Source organism: Protomyctophum parallelum (assembly GCF_964188405.1).
Source record: "Protomyctophum parallelum genome assembly, chromosome: 18".
NCBI classification, from domain to species: domain Eukaryota; kingdom Metazoa; phylum Chordata; class Actinopteri; order Myctophiformes; family Myctophidae; genus Protomyctophum; species Protomyctophum parallelum.
Genome location: NC_139716.1, coordinates 15,163,991 through 15,181,406, shown reverse-complemented (window position 1 = coordinate 15,181,406; position 17,416 = coordinate 15,163,991). Strand labels below are relative to the sequence as shown.

At 46.3% G+C, this 17,416-nt stretch overlaps 1 protein-coding gene across 1 annotated transcript in view; it reads left to right on the top strand.

Annotated features, from left to right (window-relative positions):
- The first annotated feature begins 2,434 nt into the window (after nt 1-2,434).
- The window catches only part of slc12a6 (solute carrier family 12 member 6), a 54,060-nt gene continuing 39,078 nt past the window's right edge, over nt 2,435-17,416 (top strand). The window contains exon 1 of the mRNA XM_083788742.1: nt 2,435-3,010. Coding sequence (XP_083644868.1) covers nt 2,830-3,010 — 181 coding nt within the window. The 5' untranslated portion in view covers nt 2,435-2,829. The remainder of the gene's footprint in view (nt 3,011-17,416) is intronic.

Genomic DNA, 17,416 nt, shown 5'->3' with positions numbered 1-17,416 from the left:
GGCAAACAGAAATTCAGTTTTTATCCATCATGAGTTCCAAATGTTCAAAACGCCAAAACGCTAACTCACAATTATGATCCGTGACAGCCCTCTCAGCTCTCTCTCTCTCTCTCTCTCTCTCTCTCTCTCTCTCTCTCTCTCTCTCTCTCTCTCTCTCTCTCTCTGTCTTGCGAAACCTGAACCTGACCTCCTCCTACTCCTAATTGTCATACAGTCAGTGTGTGTGTGTGTGTGTGTGTGTGTGTGTGTGTGTGTGTGTGTGTGTGTGTGTGTGTGTGTGTGTGTGTGTGTGTGTGTGTGTGTGTGTGCGACTGTGTGTGCATGTGCGTGTCAGTCAGCAGGGCAGAATTAACATACAAGGAAGTGCGTCTAGTCTCCGCATGGGGAGAGAGACAGAGAGAGAGAGAGAGACAGACGACAGAGAGAGAGAGAGAGGATGGCAGAGAGCACTGCCACTGGCCCAACCAGTTGGAACCGCTCTCGTATAATAATTAAATTATGAACCGACCACACACACACACACACACACACACACACACACACACACACACACACAAAAGCCACAACTCAACAACCATCCAGCCGTGGTTTCTCACGGGGGGGGGGGGGCCTCTCCGGTCAGTTGACTTTTCCATGACCCCCCCCCAGGTTATTGGTTTACAGTCAGCTATTATCCATAGATTATAAAATGACTGTAACGTTTAACAGAGTTTATTTCGTAGACTATAACATACTGTGACGAAGAATGTTCGTCGACTACCTTTTCTTTTATCACCGGCGGTCGGAAACTAAATGAGAACTGAGCTAAACTAAGACTAAATGTATTGGCAATTTCGTCAACGAATAAAAACTGGACTAAAATTGCAGATGATGCTCCCTTTAATTTTTTTTCCATACAGGCATTGTGACCTATTGCCGTACGCACACACTGGGGTTATGAAAACCCACCTCTTCAGACTCCACCATGGCCCGTAGCACTTGCCCTAGCCTAGCCCCTTAGATAGCATTTTATGTCGACTTAGATAGTATTTTAGACAGACTTATAGCTCGTTACGTAGACAGCACTAGAATTGCACTTTATGTAGTCATAGCACTTTATAGTACACATGTATATTGTATAATATATAATATAGTATAGTATTTATAGTTGACATAGATACTCCACTGTTACGTTCTTAGTTTATAAATGATTCACGATAACTACTTTTTATATATGTATGACATTGTTTTTGCTTAAATGTAAGTCGCTCTGGATCAAGAGCGTCTGCTAAATGCCTAAATTGTAAACTATGCCAAAGCACTTAGTCATCTAAACAAACATAATATGAGATCAACATAGATACATAGTTTATTTGTCTCGGTCATGGTTTATCCAACATTATTACATGCAAGGAACAGGGTTTGACATGATGATACAGTTGACCGAAAAGGAAAGGGCTGAAGCATGAAGCTTATTATTATGCCCACCTTTTTGAGATTTCAGTAATCTCATTATATAAAGGAAACAAAGTAAATAAAGAAATCCGTTTTCAACATTGCTGCATTTCTAATGAAAAGTATTAAACAAAATCATGTAGAAAGAAAAAAATCTGCTCAAAAAAAGCTGGTCAAAAAGCACTACATGAACATTGTTACATTCGAAAAATCTGAATCCTGTTTTCTCTTTGTTCCTTCTATCTGCCCCTCCCCTCCCCCCTCCCCCCCCCCCCCCCTGCCCCCCTCCTGACCTCCTTACACTCACTGAACTCCCGTCGTTATCCTCACATCATCCTCACACACGACTGACCGGGTCGTCGTCACGGCAGAAGAAGATACTGGTTTTATTTATCGCCACCCAGAGACGCCACTCCTCCTCCTCCTCCTCCTCTGGCCTGTTCAAGCGAAGAAGAAGAAGAAGAAGAAGAGAAAGGGGGACAGAGAGAACAGGGGCCTGACAACAAGACCACTAACGAACCACTAACGAACCAGCCTCAGTCGCGTAAATCTGTATCAACATTTAACAGAGAGAGAGAGAGAGAGAGAGAGAGAAGAACACAACACAACACAACACAACGTCAAGCACAGAAAGAAATAAGTAGCCGTAACTACTTAACCAAATTATAAAATTGATTTTATCAGGGCCTGATTGGGATTAATACTAGTGGACCATTCAGGTTCAGGGCAGTTCACGCACACGCATGAGGACAGATTCAGAGTCGCTAGCAGTAGTACACACACACTGAGAAATTGTTGCGTTCTTCGTAATCACATCAGCATACAAGACGTCACTGTTTGTTAATTTATTTTTAACGTCAACGGGTCCCTCGTGAACGTCACTGCTACACTACACACATTGATGAGAGGAGAGGAGAGGAGAGGAGAGGAGAGGAGAGGAGAGGACGCTCTTTGAACTTCAGGCATTCCAGTTAAAATAAAACAGAAACGCCACGCTTTGGAGCACGTTCCAGGATAGGAACATTGACACATAACTAACAGTACAAGTGTGTGTGTGACACACACACACACACACACGCAAGCACACACACAGACAGAGAGAGAGAGAGATCGGTTTTCAGCCACATGCCAGCCAGAGGCAGCACGCCACCCGTTCGGCTCGATGGGGAACTACGTTGACGACGTCTACAAGGAGGAAGTTTCCAGTCGTCGTAGTGGCTACCATCTCACCGCCGCCACCACCACCGGGGAGTCTGCCCAGTACAGCGTAGCCTAGTAGCAGCGGCGCCCCCTCCCTCCCCCTCCCATCTCCCCTCCCTCCCTCCCTCCCCTCCACACACACCACCCCCTCCTCCCAGTGAGTGGGTGAGCGGGCCGGACCCCACGCGGGCCGCCATGGCGTCGGTGCGCTTCACGGTGACGCCCACCAAGGCGGAGGACCTCCCCTCGTCGCCCGACATCAGCCTGCGCGGCTCGGGGAACCGCGTGCGCTTCGGCTCGCGGGACAGCGTCAACCGCAGCGAGCCGCTGAGCGAGGGCTCCGCCGGTGGGGGCGGGGCCGACGGCACGGAGCAAGGTACGTCACACCTGGATCAATATATGTGTGTGTTGATTGATTGATTGATTGCTGTGTTGTTTTTGGCAGCAAATTGTGATTTTAATTTAGTCATTGTTTTTGTCACCCGGAATGTTTTAGTGTTTAGTCTAGTTTTAGTCGACTAAGGGCTGTATTTTGCGTGTCTTAAGTACCAGGTCTTATTCCCTATAACTTGAGTAAACTAAAGACCTGGAGGCGTGATCAATGCTCTTTGGCTATTCTGAGTGGCCAAAGATGCATTGATCACGCCTCCAGGTCTTTAGTTTACTCAAGTTATAGGGAATAAGACCTGGTACTTAAGACACGCAAAATACAGCCCAGAATGTCATAAGACGAGCCCTCCATCATCGGCGTCTCCAGTCATCTGGGTTCTCCGTACATCCGGCCAGCTCGTCTGTGCTTTCTGCAGCAGCATCTTTCTTTAGTACGGTGTGGGACGTCCTCTCCATCCACGCCCGTGTGGCCGGGCCTTAATATTCGGGCCTGTGTCTTCTCCATGTGTGTCTATCCAGGGTTTGTTGAGGTCAGTGTCGTGATCTTCATATTTGAAGACGGCGGCGATGCGCGACGCGTCACACGAGGCGTGACGGACTGACGGCCATGTATGGTGGCATGGGTGACGGAGCACATATTTCGATATATCTTTTCTGCCTTTATTGGTGATACACGGTAGAGAGAGACCGGAAACAGGGAGAGAGAGAGAGAGAGAGAGAGAGAGAGAGAGAGAGAGAGGTGGTCAGGCTGGAGATTCAGGCCTCGTGACTCGTTGACTATCCAGGAAATAAAACGTCTGGGTTTTCCGAGAATTCTCGTTGACTGACAGACTGCATTAGAGCCTGGAGCCGTGACCGCTAGGCCAGCGGCACCCTGATTGATTGATTGCTTGATTAATTGAGTTCATTTGATAATCGAATACGATTACATTAGTGTTCAGGTACAACCACTTAACACACTGACTATACTATACGGCCGGGGGTTCCCCAGGGCTTAATATTTGGTCCCATCCTTTTCTTCCCCTTTCCCTAAACCAACTCTCTTATGCAAAAACAGCCCATATACTGTACAAGCTTACAACACGTTGCAGCGTGACGCGCTGTCTCTCTCTAGGTCGTTCTCAGACGAGCCCTGCATCGTCGCCTCCAGTCGCCCGGTTCTCCATAGTTACTTAGTTAGTTACTTTATTGACACAAATGTATAAAACATTGGGTCCAAACGATAATCAAAAACCCATGAATCAAAAACTTTAAAAGGTATACAATACATTAAAAATATACAATACACACAATACAGCATCCCTTTACAACAGGAGCTTTCTATTGCTCCACAAGTGCAAAGTCTCTCTGTTAGTGCCCACAAATCAATACCCTCATGTCCATATTTCACTCTGATATCTTGTGTGAGGTTAGAGGACCGTCATGTCCATATTTCACTCTGATAACTTGCGTGAGGTTAGTGGACCCTCATGTCCATATTTCACTCTGATATCTTGGAGGACACACCAGTATATGTGCTGTTCGTTTTGTATACCAGTCTCACATTGGCAAAAAACCCGCTGTTCAGGTGGTATGTGGCTCCATCTTCCCATTTCCACACGCAGTCTAATTTCCACATCCGGCCAGCTCGTTGGTGCTTCCTCCTGCATGGTTCTTGAGTACATCCACGTCTGTTAATGAGGGACGTCCTCTTGATCGATGGCCATATGTTGGTTCCCACAGCACTAGTTTGCTGGCTGGCAGCTCTTGCAGGTGTCTTTGGCAGTGTCCTGCTATAGTCTCATTCTGCTGGCTGCTATTTCCTGGCTCACCCCTTGGCATCCCATCATACAGATTCGTGTTGGTAACGTGTGTACTTCTTCTTGCTGATGTTAAGTACTGCATTCTGGTGTATAGCACCCCGTCTAGAGGCTTCTGTAGGGGTGGCTTCAGGGTCCAGCATTCACTGCCGTGTAGGAGAACAGACTCTACCGTTGTGTAGAAGAAGCTGAGTGGGCGCTGGCGTCGTGTTTCCTCCTCCGCGTCATCAGTGCCCATACCCGAAGGCGGGGTTGGCGAAAGGGCCTTTCTGTGTGGAGTTTGCATGTTCTCCCCGTGTCCCCTAGGGTAGGTACCCTCACAAAAAACATGCAGTAATCCTGGTCTCTAAACTGCCTCCCCCTGGCCAGCCGGGGCGCCTGATGGAGGGGAAAGGAACTGGTCGTAATAACGTGTTCCTTCCACGCGCTACGTCCAACCAGGGAAACTCCCCCCTGTCAGTTGTAAAGGAGCAACTTGGACACTCAGGCATGAAGGAAGCATGAGTTCAAGTCCGTTGCTCTCCCCTTGTCCCCCATATATGGGGACTAGGTTGGTGGAGGGTGTGTAGAGCCCAGGATCACATTAGATGATTGACACAGGGGTGAAAAAAGGGTTACAAAATCATGGGATAAAATTTTAATTAAAAAAAAGAAGAAGCTGAGTTTGATTTGTCGGGGAGGTTGGAGGTCCATTACGCTGGCCATGCCGTTCAGGGCCCTCCGTGGGAACCCATTTTGGTGTTAGAATTATGCTATGCTTTAGCTATTGAAAAATAGCAGATCTACAAGCTCGTAGAGTGGCGCGCTACGAGCTTGTAGGTCTGCTATTTTTTTTATTTTTATCGAAGATCGACTGACATAGAAACATAGCTTTTTCAGAAAACTGTCATTTTCAAAGATTTTTAGAATCTGATCTCAGGTCAGAATGGGTTAAGATCTTGCTCCGTTGAGTTGAGTTGACCCATGAGACCACCATCAGGTACTTGAAGTCCTCGACTTCCTTCAGAGCAGTGCTCTGTTCTGTTGTTGTGAGAGGTTTATGTTGTGTGGGCTTGTAGATCAGCTATCTTCACAGAACGTTCGCCGTCGAAAGAAGGTCGCTAGGGTTCATGACATGTGGTGAAAGGATGATAACGGATTATACATTAATGCATGCTAAAAGCTCAAAAGCTTATTTTCCTTTGTTGTCCGTTGCATACATGAACACAAAGACACACACACACGCTCCACCTGTAAAACGTGCACATACATGAATTGCTGAGTGCATGTAAGACAGTTATGGGTTGTCTGTTTGCTCGGTCTTACTTAACCCACCCACATGTGCTCACGTGGATTTGGGAGTTACAATAGGTTCCCACGGGCGTATGCTCACGCCAGCTTTAATACGTGTGACATCGGATCAGGCCAAATATCCATACTTGAGTGAATACAACATTCCCCAAGGGAGACATTTTGACTCACACGGTTTCTATAGCATTCACGCAACATTTGAGCTTGTAGATCTTCTATGTTTGTGTGACATAGAATGACGAAGTAGGGAATTAATTGATGAAAAAAGTTAAAATACGGAGATGAAAGGTTTCTGCCCGACAGTATAATGCAATGTGGAACTATAGTGACCCTCTGGAGTGAGTGTGAAACTATAGTGACCCTCTGGAGTGAGTGTGGAACTATAGTGGCCCTCTGGAGTGAGTGTGGAACTACAGTGGCCCTCTGGAGTGAGTGTGGAACTACAGTGGCCCTCTGGAGCGAGTGTGGAACTACAGTGGCCCTCTGGAGCGAGTGTGGAAATATATAGTGGCCCTCTGGAGTGAGTGTGGAAATATAGTGGCCCTCTGGAGTGAGTGTGGAACTATAGTGGCCCTCTGGAGTGTGTGTGGAAATATAGTGTCCCTCTGGAGTGAGTGTGGAACTATAGTGGCCCTCTGGAGCGAGTGTGGAACTATAGTGGCCCTCTGGAGCGAGTGTGAAACTATAGTGGCCCTCTGGAGCGAGTGTGGAACTATAGTGGCCCTCTGGAGTGAGTGTGGAAATATATAGTGGCCCTCTGGAGTGAGTGTGGAAATATATAGTGGCCCTCTGGAGTGAGTGTGGAACTATAGTGGCCCTCTGGACTCATGTGGAAATATATAGTGGCCCTCTGGAGTGAGTGTGGAAATATATAGTGGCCCTCTGGAGTGAGTGTGGAACTATAGTGGCCCTCTGGACTCATGTGGAAACATATAGTGGCCCTCTGGACTGGAGTGAGTGTGGAAATATAGTGGCCCTCTGGAGCGAGCGGAACTATAGTGGCCCTCTAGAGTGAGTGTGGAAATATATAGTGGCCCTCTGGAGTGAGTGTGGAAATATATAGTGACCCTCTGGGCGAGTGTGGAAATATATAGTGGCCCTCTGGAGTGAGTGTGGAACTATAGTGGCCTTCTGGACTCATGTGGAAATATATAGTGGCCCTCTGGAGTGAGTGTGGAAATATATAGTGGCCCTCTGGAGCGAGTGTGGAACTATAGTGGCCCTGGCCTCTGGACTCGTGTGGAAATATATAGTGGCCCTCTGGAGTGAGTGTGGAAATATAGTGGCCCTCTGGAGTGAGTGTGGAAATATAGTGGCCCTCTGGAGTGAGTGTGGAAGTATAGTGGCCCTCTGGAGTGAGTGTGGAACTATAGTGGCCCTCTGGAGCGAGTGTGGAACTATACTAATATAGTGGACCTCTGGAGTGAGTGTGGAACTATATTGGCCCTCTGGAGTGAGTGTGGAAATATAGTGGCCCTCTGGAGTGAGTGTGGAAATATAATAGCATTTTTCCAAGTAGCACGTGCGTGCTCCTAAATTGAAATATCTAGTAGCACACACATACTTTTAGGGGCACGATGAAAAGTCATCAAATAATGTGTAGGTGGGCGATACGGCAACATATTATATCATGATATATTTTCCGCCATATCAAAATGTATCACGATGTCGTATTTATATATAGATATTATATAAGTTTCCCACCCCTGCATTACACTCAAGGTTTTGTAGTAATAGTACAACATAAACATTAAAGTGACTTCAGTTGTTACTGTACAATACTTTAAAACAGTTGCACATGTGTTGCACGCATGCTTAACCCATTCTGACCGGGCACCCATTTTGGTGTCAGCGTCATGTTATGCTTTAGCTATTTAAAAATAGCAGATCTACAAGCTCATATCGCGCCACCGAGTGGCGCGATACGAGCTTGTAGGTCTGCTATTTTTTTTAAATCGAAGAGCGACTGACATTTTTAGAATCTGATCTCAGGTCAGAATGGGTTCATCAGACCAGTGTGTTTCCGGCGGAAACCTCGTATGAATCTGATCTCAGGTCAGAATGGGTTAAAATAGCTCTTGTTTGCGCCGCCCTCGTTGAAAACCATGTATTTCCAACTCCAGCTTGGCTCAGTTCAGGCTGCACGAACAGCGCTCGGTTTCTGCCCCCTCAATGTCGTAACTCTAATATTAGATGGCTCTGACTCTGTCTACCTCCTCCTGTCGCCCGTTTGATAGTCGATATGTATCCACAGTTCCACACGCGCGTCACGTTGTCTCCAGGCATACCTCAATGATGTTAATAATTAACAATTAACAATGTGTTATAGGACTATTTATGCATTTATGCACTCCTTCTCTCTTTATCTGGCTGAGAGATACACTGGAAACCAAGAATATTCTCCACACGTCTCCACGAATGAACGTTTCGTAAGACCTAACACCTGTGTCCCTCTTAAGTCACAGCCTGTCAATCACTGCGACACACACACACACACACACACACACACACACACACACACACACACACACACGAGACACACACACACATACCCCCCCTGCAGTGAACCCGCCCACAACTGGCCAAATCACCACCCAGGCAGAATGGCTCCCTCAGTATATGGGATGTTAAAATCACCACCCAGGCAGAATGGCTCCCTCAGTATATGGGATGTTAAAATCAGCGTGCTGACTCACTCACTCACGGGGGCTCAACAATGGCCTGGCAGAGATATAACAGCATTAGTTGAGCTGATCCAGTTAAGTAATTGCATAGCAGTTAGGATACCTAATGCCGGTTGGGTAATAAGCTTCCATAAATAGAAGTCATCCCATCCCTGGGGGTAATCCTATTCGGGTTTTGATTGGACTACGAATCATGCCAGGATTATTTGCACAGAGGGGAGTGCATACAAACAGAAAAGGCGTGCACACCACATCTCTAATCTAAACACTTCCACACTGCAGAGAGAGGACAATCTCTCTGCCTTTTGTTGCTAAAAAAATTGAGTGGGATTCCTCCTATGTAACCTCGCCTCACCAGGCTTTCCACCACCTCGGAGGAAAGCCTGGCCTCTGTTTCAAAAGTCCGTATGATCCTGTCGGGAGCGGACGATATCGTTACGTCATGTTGTAGTATTGTTTTGTAGTCATCAGGATGATATCGTTACGTCATGTTGTAGTATTGTTTTGTAGTCATCAGGATGATATCGTTACGTCATGTTGTAGTATTGTTTTGTATAGTCGACAGGCAGGAACAACAGGCGGCAACTTCCTTTTCCCTCAAACCATAGCCTGTAGCTTTTATTGGGAAAAATCGGTTTGAGGGAAAAGGGAAGTTGCCGCCGCCTGTCGACTACAAAACAATACTACAACATGACGTAACAATATCATCCGCTCCCGACAGGATCATATACAATAAATGAAATGGTGCCCAGGCTACCTCCTATGTAGTTAAGGAAAATTGTCAGAATAATGTCAAATCTGTGAATACATTTCTTACCGAGACATTTCTTCACCAGTGTGTTTTGTAAAGGTGTCTATACTAACACATCCCACATTGGTTTCTATTCAACCACCCTATAGGGGAAGGTTTGACCGCTGCTGAAAGTTGGGGTACCATCAACAACCAATATAAGGCAACTTGTTCTAAAAATGACCATGTGAGGTGTCAAACTATAGGGGGTTTTCATGATTCTGAATCCATTCCAAGCATTAGTTTTGCACGAAATGCACATTTGGGCTGGATATGGCCGAATTTAGCTCAAGGAGTGTTTTTTTGTGCAAAACGAATGCTTGGGAATGAATTCAGATTGGGTGGGTGACCACCGCGGCTCAGTGACATCATGTTGTAGTTTTAGATGTGTTTGTGTGAGCGGTGACCACCGCGGCTCAGTGACGTCATGTTGTAGTTTTAATAAAAACACAGATGTGTTTGTGTGAGCGGTGGTGACCACCGCGGCTCAGTGACGTCATGTTGTAGTTTTAGTAAAAACACAGAGATGTGTTTGTGTGAGCGGTGGTGACCACCGCGGCTCAGTGACATCATGTTGTAGTTTTAGTAAAAACACAGAGATGTGTTTGTGTGAGCGGTGGTGACCACCGCGGCTCAGTGACGTCATGTTGTAATTTTTCGGAGGTCACCTCAACTGGACAATGAATGAATGGGTCTTTGAACTCCCCGTAGACACGTGTCTGTGTAGGAGTGTGGAGACTCCCTACGGCCCAGAGACCCTGGCCGTACAGCCTTAGAGACCCTGACCCTACAGTCTAGAGACCCTGGCCCTACAGCCTTAGAGACCCTGACCCTACAGTCTAGAGACCCTGGCCCTACAGCCTTAGAGACCCTGGCCCTACAGTCTAGAGACCCTGGCCCTACAGCCTTAGAGACCCTGGCCCTACAGCCTTAGAGGCCCTGGCCCTACAGCCTTAGAGACCCTGGCCCTACAGTCTAGAGACCCTGGCCCTACAGCCTTAGAGACCCTGGCCCTACAGCCTTAGAGACCCTGGCCCTACAGTCAACTCCTCAGTGTTGTTGGAACAACGTTAGATGCACCCGTTGTGTGGAAAGGAGGGCAAAAAGCACGAGACAGGAGGAGGAGGAGTGTTATTTTCAGAAAAGGTCAGACTCGTTCAGAGGCCATTATGTTGGTGAAGCCTCCTTGTGTCAGATAAGCAGCGAGTGAATTTGACAGGCTCACACAAACACATGCGTCCTCACTCCTCACACACACACGCATGCAGGCAGGTGCACGCACGCACGCACACACACACACAAACCTGCGTCCTCACACACACATACATTTGACTCCAGAGTCCAGCGTTCCACTCCAGTGAATGCTCTGATGCACACACACACACATACGTGCACACGCACGCACGCAGGCACACACACACACACACACACACACACACACACACACACACACAGAGCGAGCGGTGTGCAGCTGTGTCCTCCTGTGCGCGGTGGAGTGTGAGTCCTAGACAGACAGCTGAGTCACAGTGAGAGGCAGTGGGAGAGGGAACAGGTGTGTCCGACTAGCATCCACTGTTAAACTACTAGCGCATTCCAGTGAAAACCAAGCCATAATTCCCAGAAGTTTTTACTTATGGAGCCCATCGTATCGGTCTGCTGCACACGCTGGGAACGCCAGGCCTTCCTCATAGCCTCACCTGACCCTGACAGCAAGCAGTCTGTCTGTGTGTAAAATGGTGCATTTATACAGCGCCTTTATCCAAGGCGCTTTACATAGATTGTGCATTACATTCACCCATTCACACACACATTCATACACCGATTGCGGCGGAAGCCATGCAAGGCACCAACCAGCACATCGGGTGCAATTTGGGGTTCAGTGTCTTGCTCAAGGACACTTCGACATGTAGACAGGAGGAGGAGCCGGGATTTGAACCGCCGACCCACGGATCATTGGATGACCTACTCTACCTCCTGAGCCACAGCCGCCCTTGTGCAGTGCAGTGTTGTTTTCGTCGACTAAAACTAAGACGAAAAATGTCCCGTCGACTCCCTTTTTTTACTGAGGAAAACTAAACGGAAACGAAATGAAAACTAAGTTACGATGACTAAAACAAAGGCTAAATGTACTGACAATTTCGTCCGGAAATACAAACTAGACTAAAATGTTAGGAAGGGACCTAGTGGACAAGAGATCCAGTATAAGTCATTTTACACTTGGTTGCATCCTGAAAATAGCTGATCTACAATCTTGTAGAGCTTGTAGATCGGCTATTTTCAGTAAGAACACAAGTAAAAACACTCATTACGACGGCATCAAGGACTGTCAAAACACATTTTAGTCGACTAAATCAACTGTAGATTTATTCGACTAAAATCTTATGACATTTAGTCGACTAAAACTTGACTAACACTAAGACATTTCCAGGTGACTAAAATGTGACTACAACTAAATGAAGTTTCAGTCCAAAGACTATGACTAAAAGTAAAATCGAAAACAACACTGGTGCAGTGGTAACCGTCTGTGGAGAGTGCATGTCATAGTCCAGGGGTTCTCCTTGGGGACCCCTTGTGGGGGAGATTGTTTTTCCAGGTATAGTATATACCCCCTCATCCTCGCAACACCGATAAGCATATTTGCAACCTTACATTTAGATGCCATCAGGGCTGGTCTGGCCACAGGTCATACCGGGCATATTCCCGGTGGCCCACGGCCGTAGGGGGCTGCCATGATTGATTTCTGGACAGGCAGGCCACCAGGAAAGGTCCAGGCATGGTGCCATTCTGCCATCATGATCATGTCACTGTACCTGTATCAGTGAGTGACACATAAACCCTCTACAAAGGGTTGTGTAGTTGTCTGTTGGTTTGTATCATTTATGTTGTTCTGTAAAAGTGGTGGTATTAGGCCGGGGCTTGTTTGTTTGTGTGTGCCTCGACGGAGCGGGCGGTAGAGTTTCTGCTATCTGCACGCTGGTTGTGGTGGGCTGGCCGGTCTGGGCCAAATTCACGTGAAAATGACCGGGCCGAATTCTTGTCCCAGTCCAGCCCTGGATGCCATTGGAGCTATTTGTATTTAAAACCTTTCAATCAAAGTCACAACACATTTTCACAACATCTATTTTAGATGCTACATCTTAGAATAGAATAGATGTTGACCTATTTGACAGTGCAGGAACATAATTGCCTTCCTTGATGCATCAATTAAGCGTCAACAGTCCCAGACACTCAGACTCTGCGGCGCTCTGACTGAAAGTGACTGCATGGAGTCTGTTTCATTTCTATCCAAAAGGCCCTTGAATGATGGAATATGATTAAGGATTACTGTGGTTATGGTAAGCTCACATATCACACATAAACCATATAATTCACTGGCAAAAAAAGAAAATCAGAATTATTTCGCAGACCCCCTGGCTCTGGGAACCACTGTCATACTCAACATTAAAACCCATTTGGGGCTTTTGGTGTTAGCATTATGTTATGCTTTAGCTATTGAAAAATAGCAGATCTACAAGCTCATAGCGTGCTACAGAGTGGCGCGCTACGAGCTTGTAGGTCTGCTATTTTTGAAAAATCGAAGGACGACTGACATAGAAACATAGCTTTTTATCAGAAAACTGTCAGGATGTAGAAGAACATTTTGTAGAATCGGTCTCGGTCGAAATGGGTTTAAATGTAAAAAATCAGAGAGCTCGGGTGGCGCAGCGGTGAAGTGCCTGCCCACCACCGCTGAGGTTGTGGGTTCGAAACCCAGCTTGGTGGAACGTCTACTAACTACATGAAGACATTTGGCCCGTGTTGGGGTGGAAGGAGGATTTAGGCATTTAGCAGACGCTCTTAATCCATAGCGACTTACATTAAGCAAGAACAAAAAAGCATGGGAATACATCACATAAAAGCATTTATCATGAAACATGCGTAAGCTAAGAAAGTAACAGTGGAATATCTATATAATGAAACTATACATATAAACTATACATATATACTATACTATGCTATACATATGTACTATGACTACATACAATGCAATTATAGTGCTGTCCACATGACATGCTATAAGTCTGTATCAAATGCTATCTAAGTCTACAGAAATGCTATCTAAGGCTATCTAAGGTAAGTGCTATGGGCCATGATGGAGTCTGAAAAGGTGGGTTTTCAGACTACGGCGGAAGATTGGGAGTGATGCTGCAGTTGAGTTCTGACTGCAATGGGAAGTGCATTCCACAGTTTTGGACTGGCCCGTGTTGGGGTGAAAGGAGGAAGGGAGGGCAGGGCAGGGAGGCTGATATCAGTCACTGACTGCACGGGGCTGGGCCCGGCACCTGTCGGCAGGGAATGTTGGGCGGGACCCTCCAGTGGCACACAGTTATGTGTGTGAAAGGAGCTGACGAAACAGATGACAACAACATCTCGTATCGAGACGCGTTCGTTACACACTCGCTGTCGCATGTTGAAGACTGTAGAAGAGTTGTCTGGGTTGAGAGACGAGAGAGAGAGAGAGAGAGAGAGAGAGAGAGAGAGAGTAGCAGACAGCCTGTCTGTCTGTCCCGATATCTGGCCAGAAAGACACAACTAGTCACTCAGTGTCTGTTTGCTGACCGACCTGATCAACTGGTTGGTTGCGCCACATACTGTGTGTGCTTGTGTGTGTGTGTGTGTGTGTGTGTGTGTGTGTGTGTGTGTGTGTGTGTGTGTGTGCGTGATTGTGTGCGTGAGGTAAGACTGTTTGTGTGTGTGTGGGATGGTAGTGGGGTGGGGTGTTTGTTTTTCCATAAGGATTACAACGAAGAAAGACCTTGCGGTCTTGTTTCCATTCGGGTCCTGTTCCCTCACACACACACACACACACACACACACACACACACACACACACACACACACACACACACAATCATGATTTAAACAATAATCTAAGACAGTGGCTTTCAAACCGGTGGTCCTTGTGGGGGTTCCAGGTGGTCCCTCACAGCTAAAGGATGAGAAGTTTGTAACCAAATGGACCCTTAGAGAATAGGCTACAGATCTGTACCTCTTGAGAGTGTAAAATGAAACCAAATGGACCCCTATACGGGTCCATTTGGCTTCATGTTAAACATATGCAATACTTAATTTACAAGAAGTCTACACAATTGTTTTTCAATTCAATTCAGGGCTTTATTGACATGAGAACACATACGTTTACATTGCCAAAGCACAATACAACAATCATACATCAAAACAAAAATGATGTACATTTGAGAGTCAGAATCTTCAATAGATCAATTTCTATGTACCAAATAGATCACTCGATGCAGGTATAGTGCAGGAATACACACAATGATTAGTCTTTAGGGTGGTTGTGTTCCATTTGATATCCTTCTCCTATCACAGCAACTCACAAATCTTGCTGCACATATTATTTGTCGTACTTCGGACCAGCAGATATGGGAGTTTCTTTTGTCATGTTTTCAAAATCTCTGGTTGTAATCTGTGGGAAGTATATGTGTCTCTGATGTCTTGGTACAGTGGACAGATGGTTAGGAAGTGTAGCTCTACACATTTAGCATCATACTAGCATGTAAAATATATATATATATTTTTTACAACAGGCAAAGTTTTGCCTGTTCTCTCTCTTAACCCATTCTGCGAGGGAACCCCTTTTGGTGTTAGCATCATGTTATGCTTTAGCTATTTAAAAATAGCAGATCTTCAAGCTCATAGCGCGCCACCGAGTGGCGCGCTACGAGCTTGTAGGTCTGCTATTTTTGAAAAATCGAAGAGCGACTGACATAGAAGACATTTTTTTAATCTGATCTCAGGTCAGAATGGGCTAATGGTATACCAACATCAATACAGCATGGAATCGTGGACAAAATTGTATGACAGTCTAAATGCTGAATAAATAAATAATGGACCTTGATGTGAAAGGGGTTGAAAACCTTGTCTAAAACAACAACAGACATGTAAACATCTGAAAGACATGGAATCTGTGTAGGGTGTGGTGATTGGGGGGGGGTGGGGGGGTGGCTACTGACTCGCTACTGCATTATGTGTGTGTGTGTGTGTGTGTGTGTGTGTGTGTGTGTGTGTGTTGCATGTGAAATGTGAAATCCCACGTCAGCGGCTAGTGTGTGAGATCAAAATGACAAGTGTGGTGCTTTTAGCTTCTGCAAAATGTCAAGTATGCTAGCTTGCGTCTGGGTGTGTGTGTGTGTGTGTGTGTGTGAGAGAGAGTGCGTGTGAGTGCATGTACCAAAGAGCAGAGTAGAGGAAGTGATATTTGCTGACTCAGGCTCTGGTGATGAAGACACTCAATGCTGACTCAAGCTGGGACACGGAGGTCAACGTACGTGTGTGTGTGTGTGTGTGTGTGTGTGTGTGTGTATGTTTCTCAGTCTGTGGTGAAACTGATTTTTACACTGATATAAATAAAGCAGACTTGCAGTCCTCCTGTCGTGGTAAATCTCTCTCTGTTTTCATTCCTCAGGATCTTGATGAGTTCAGCATTTAACCCCATTCTGGGGCGGGAACCTCTTTTGGTGTTCGGAGCATTATGTTATACTTTAGCTATTGAAAAATAGCAGATCTACAAGCTCATAGGTCTGCTATTTTAGAAAGATCGTGAAAATGCGTCACAAGTCTTTGAATATACATTCTTCCAACGTTTTTAACGCTTCTGAGTGGTTCCTGGAATAACATATTTTCAGATGGGGGTCGGTGGCCATTTTTTGGGGTCCTTGACATGAAATATTGAGCACCACTGATACAGAAACATAGGACATTTTTCAAATTTTGACGTCCGGCCTAAATGGGTTAATTTGTACTCACCCCACTTATGATATGATGTAGTACTTTATTGTCAGTTTGCACTGAAATCTGTCTTGTATATGCGACAAATATACACACATTTGACATAACACACAAACCTGGAAAGAAAATACAATTACATACGTAGAAACATAAAGGCACAGAGCTCAGTCTATAGTCCTGCATGCCAAAATCCTGATTAAGCCTCAAAGTCGACTGATGGACACAGAACTTGTTCACGACAGTCAATATAATGTCTGTCTTAGGCATTCACACTTGTATGTAGGTATGTGGTTAATAGTTGGGCCGAAGGCATGGGGAGAGAGTATGTTTAGTTGTCTCCACCAGGCCGAAGGCATGGGGAGAGAGTATGTTTAGTTGTCTCCACCAGGCCGAAGGCATGGGGAGAGAGTATGTTTAGTTGTCTCCACCAGGCCGAAGGCATGGGGAGAGAGTATGTTTAGTTGTCTCCACCAGGCCGAAGGCATGGGGAGAGAGTATGTTTAGTTGTCTCCACCAGGCCGAAGGCATGGGGAGAGAGTATGTTTTATTGTCTCCACCAGGCCGAAGGCATGGGGAGAGAGTATGTTTTATTGTCTCCACCAGGCCGAAGGCATGGGAGAGAGTATGTTTAGTTGTCTCCACCAGGCCGAAGGCATTGGGAGAGAGTATGTTTAGTTGTCTCCACCAGGCCGAAGGCATGGGGAGAGAGTATGTTTTATTGTCTCCACCAGGCCGAAGGCATGGGGAGAGAGTATGTTTAGTTGTCTCCACCAGGCCGAAGGCATGGGGAGAGAGTATGTTTAGTTGTCTCCACCAGGCCGAAGGCATTGGGAGAGAGTATGTTTAGTTGTCTCCACCAGGCCGAAGGCATGGGGAGAGAGTATGTTTTAATGTCTCCACCAGGCCGAAGGCATGGGGAGAGAGTATGTTTAGTTGTCTCCACCAGGCTGAAGGCATGGGGAGAGAGTATGTTTAGTTGTCTCCACCAGGCCGAAGGCGGTATGTGTAGTTGTCTCCACCAGGTGACCGGGGCCTTTGCA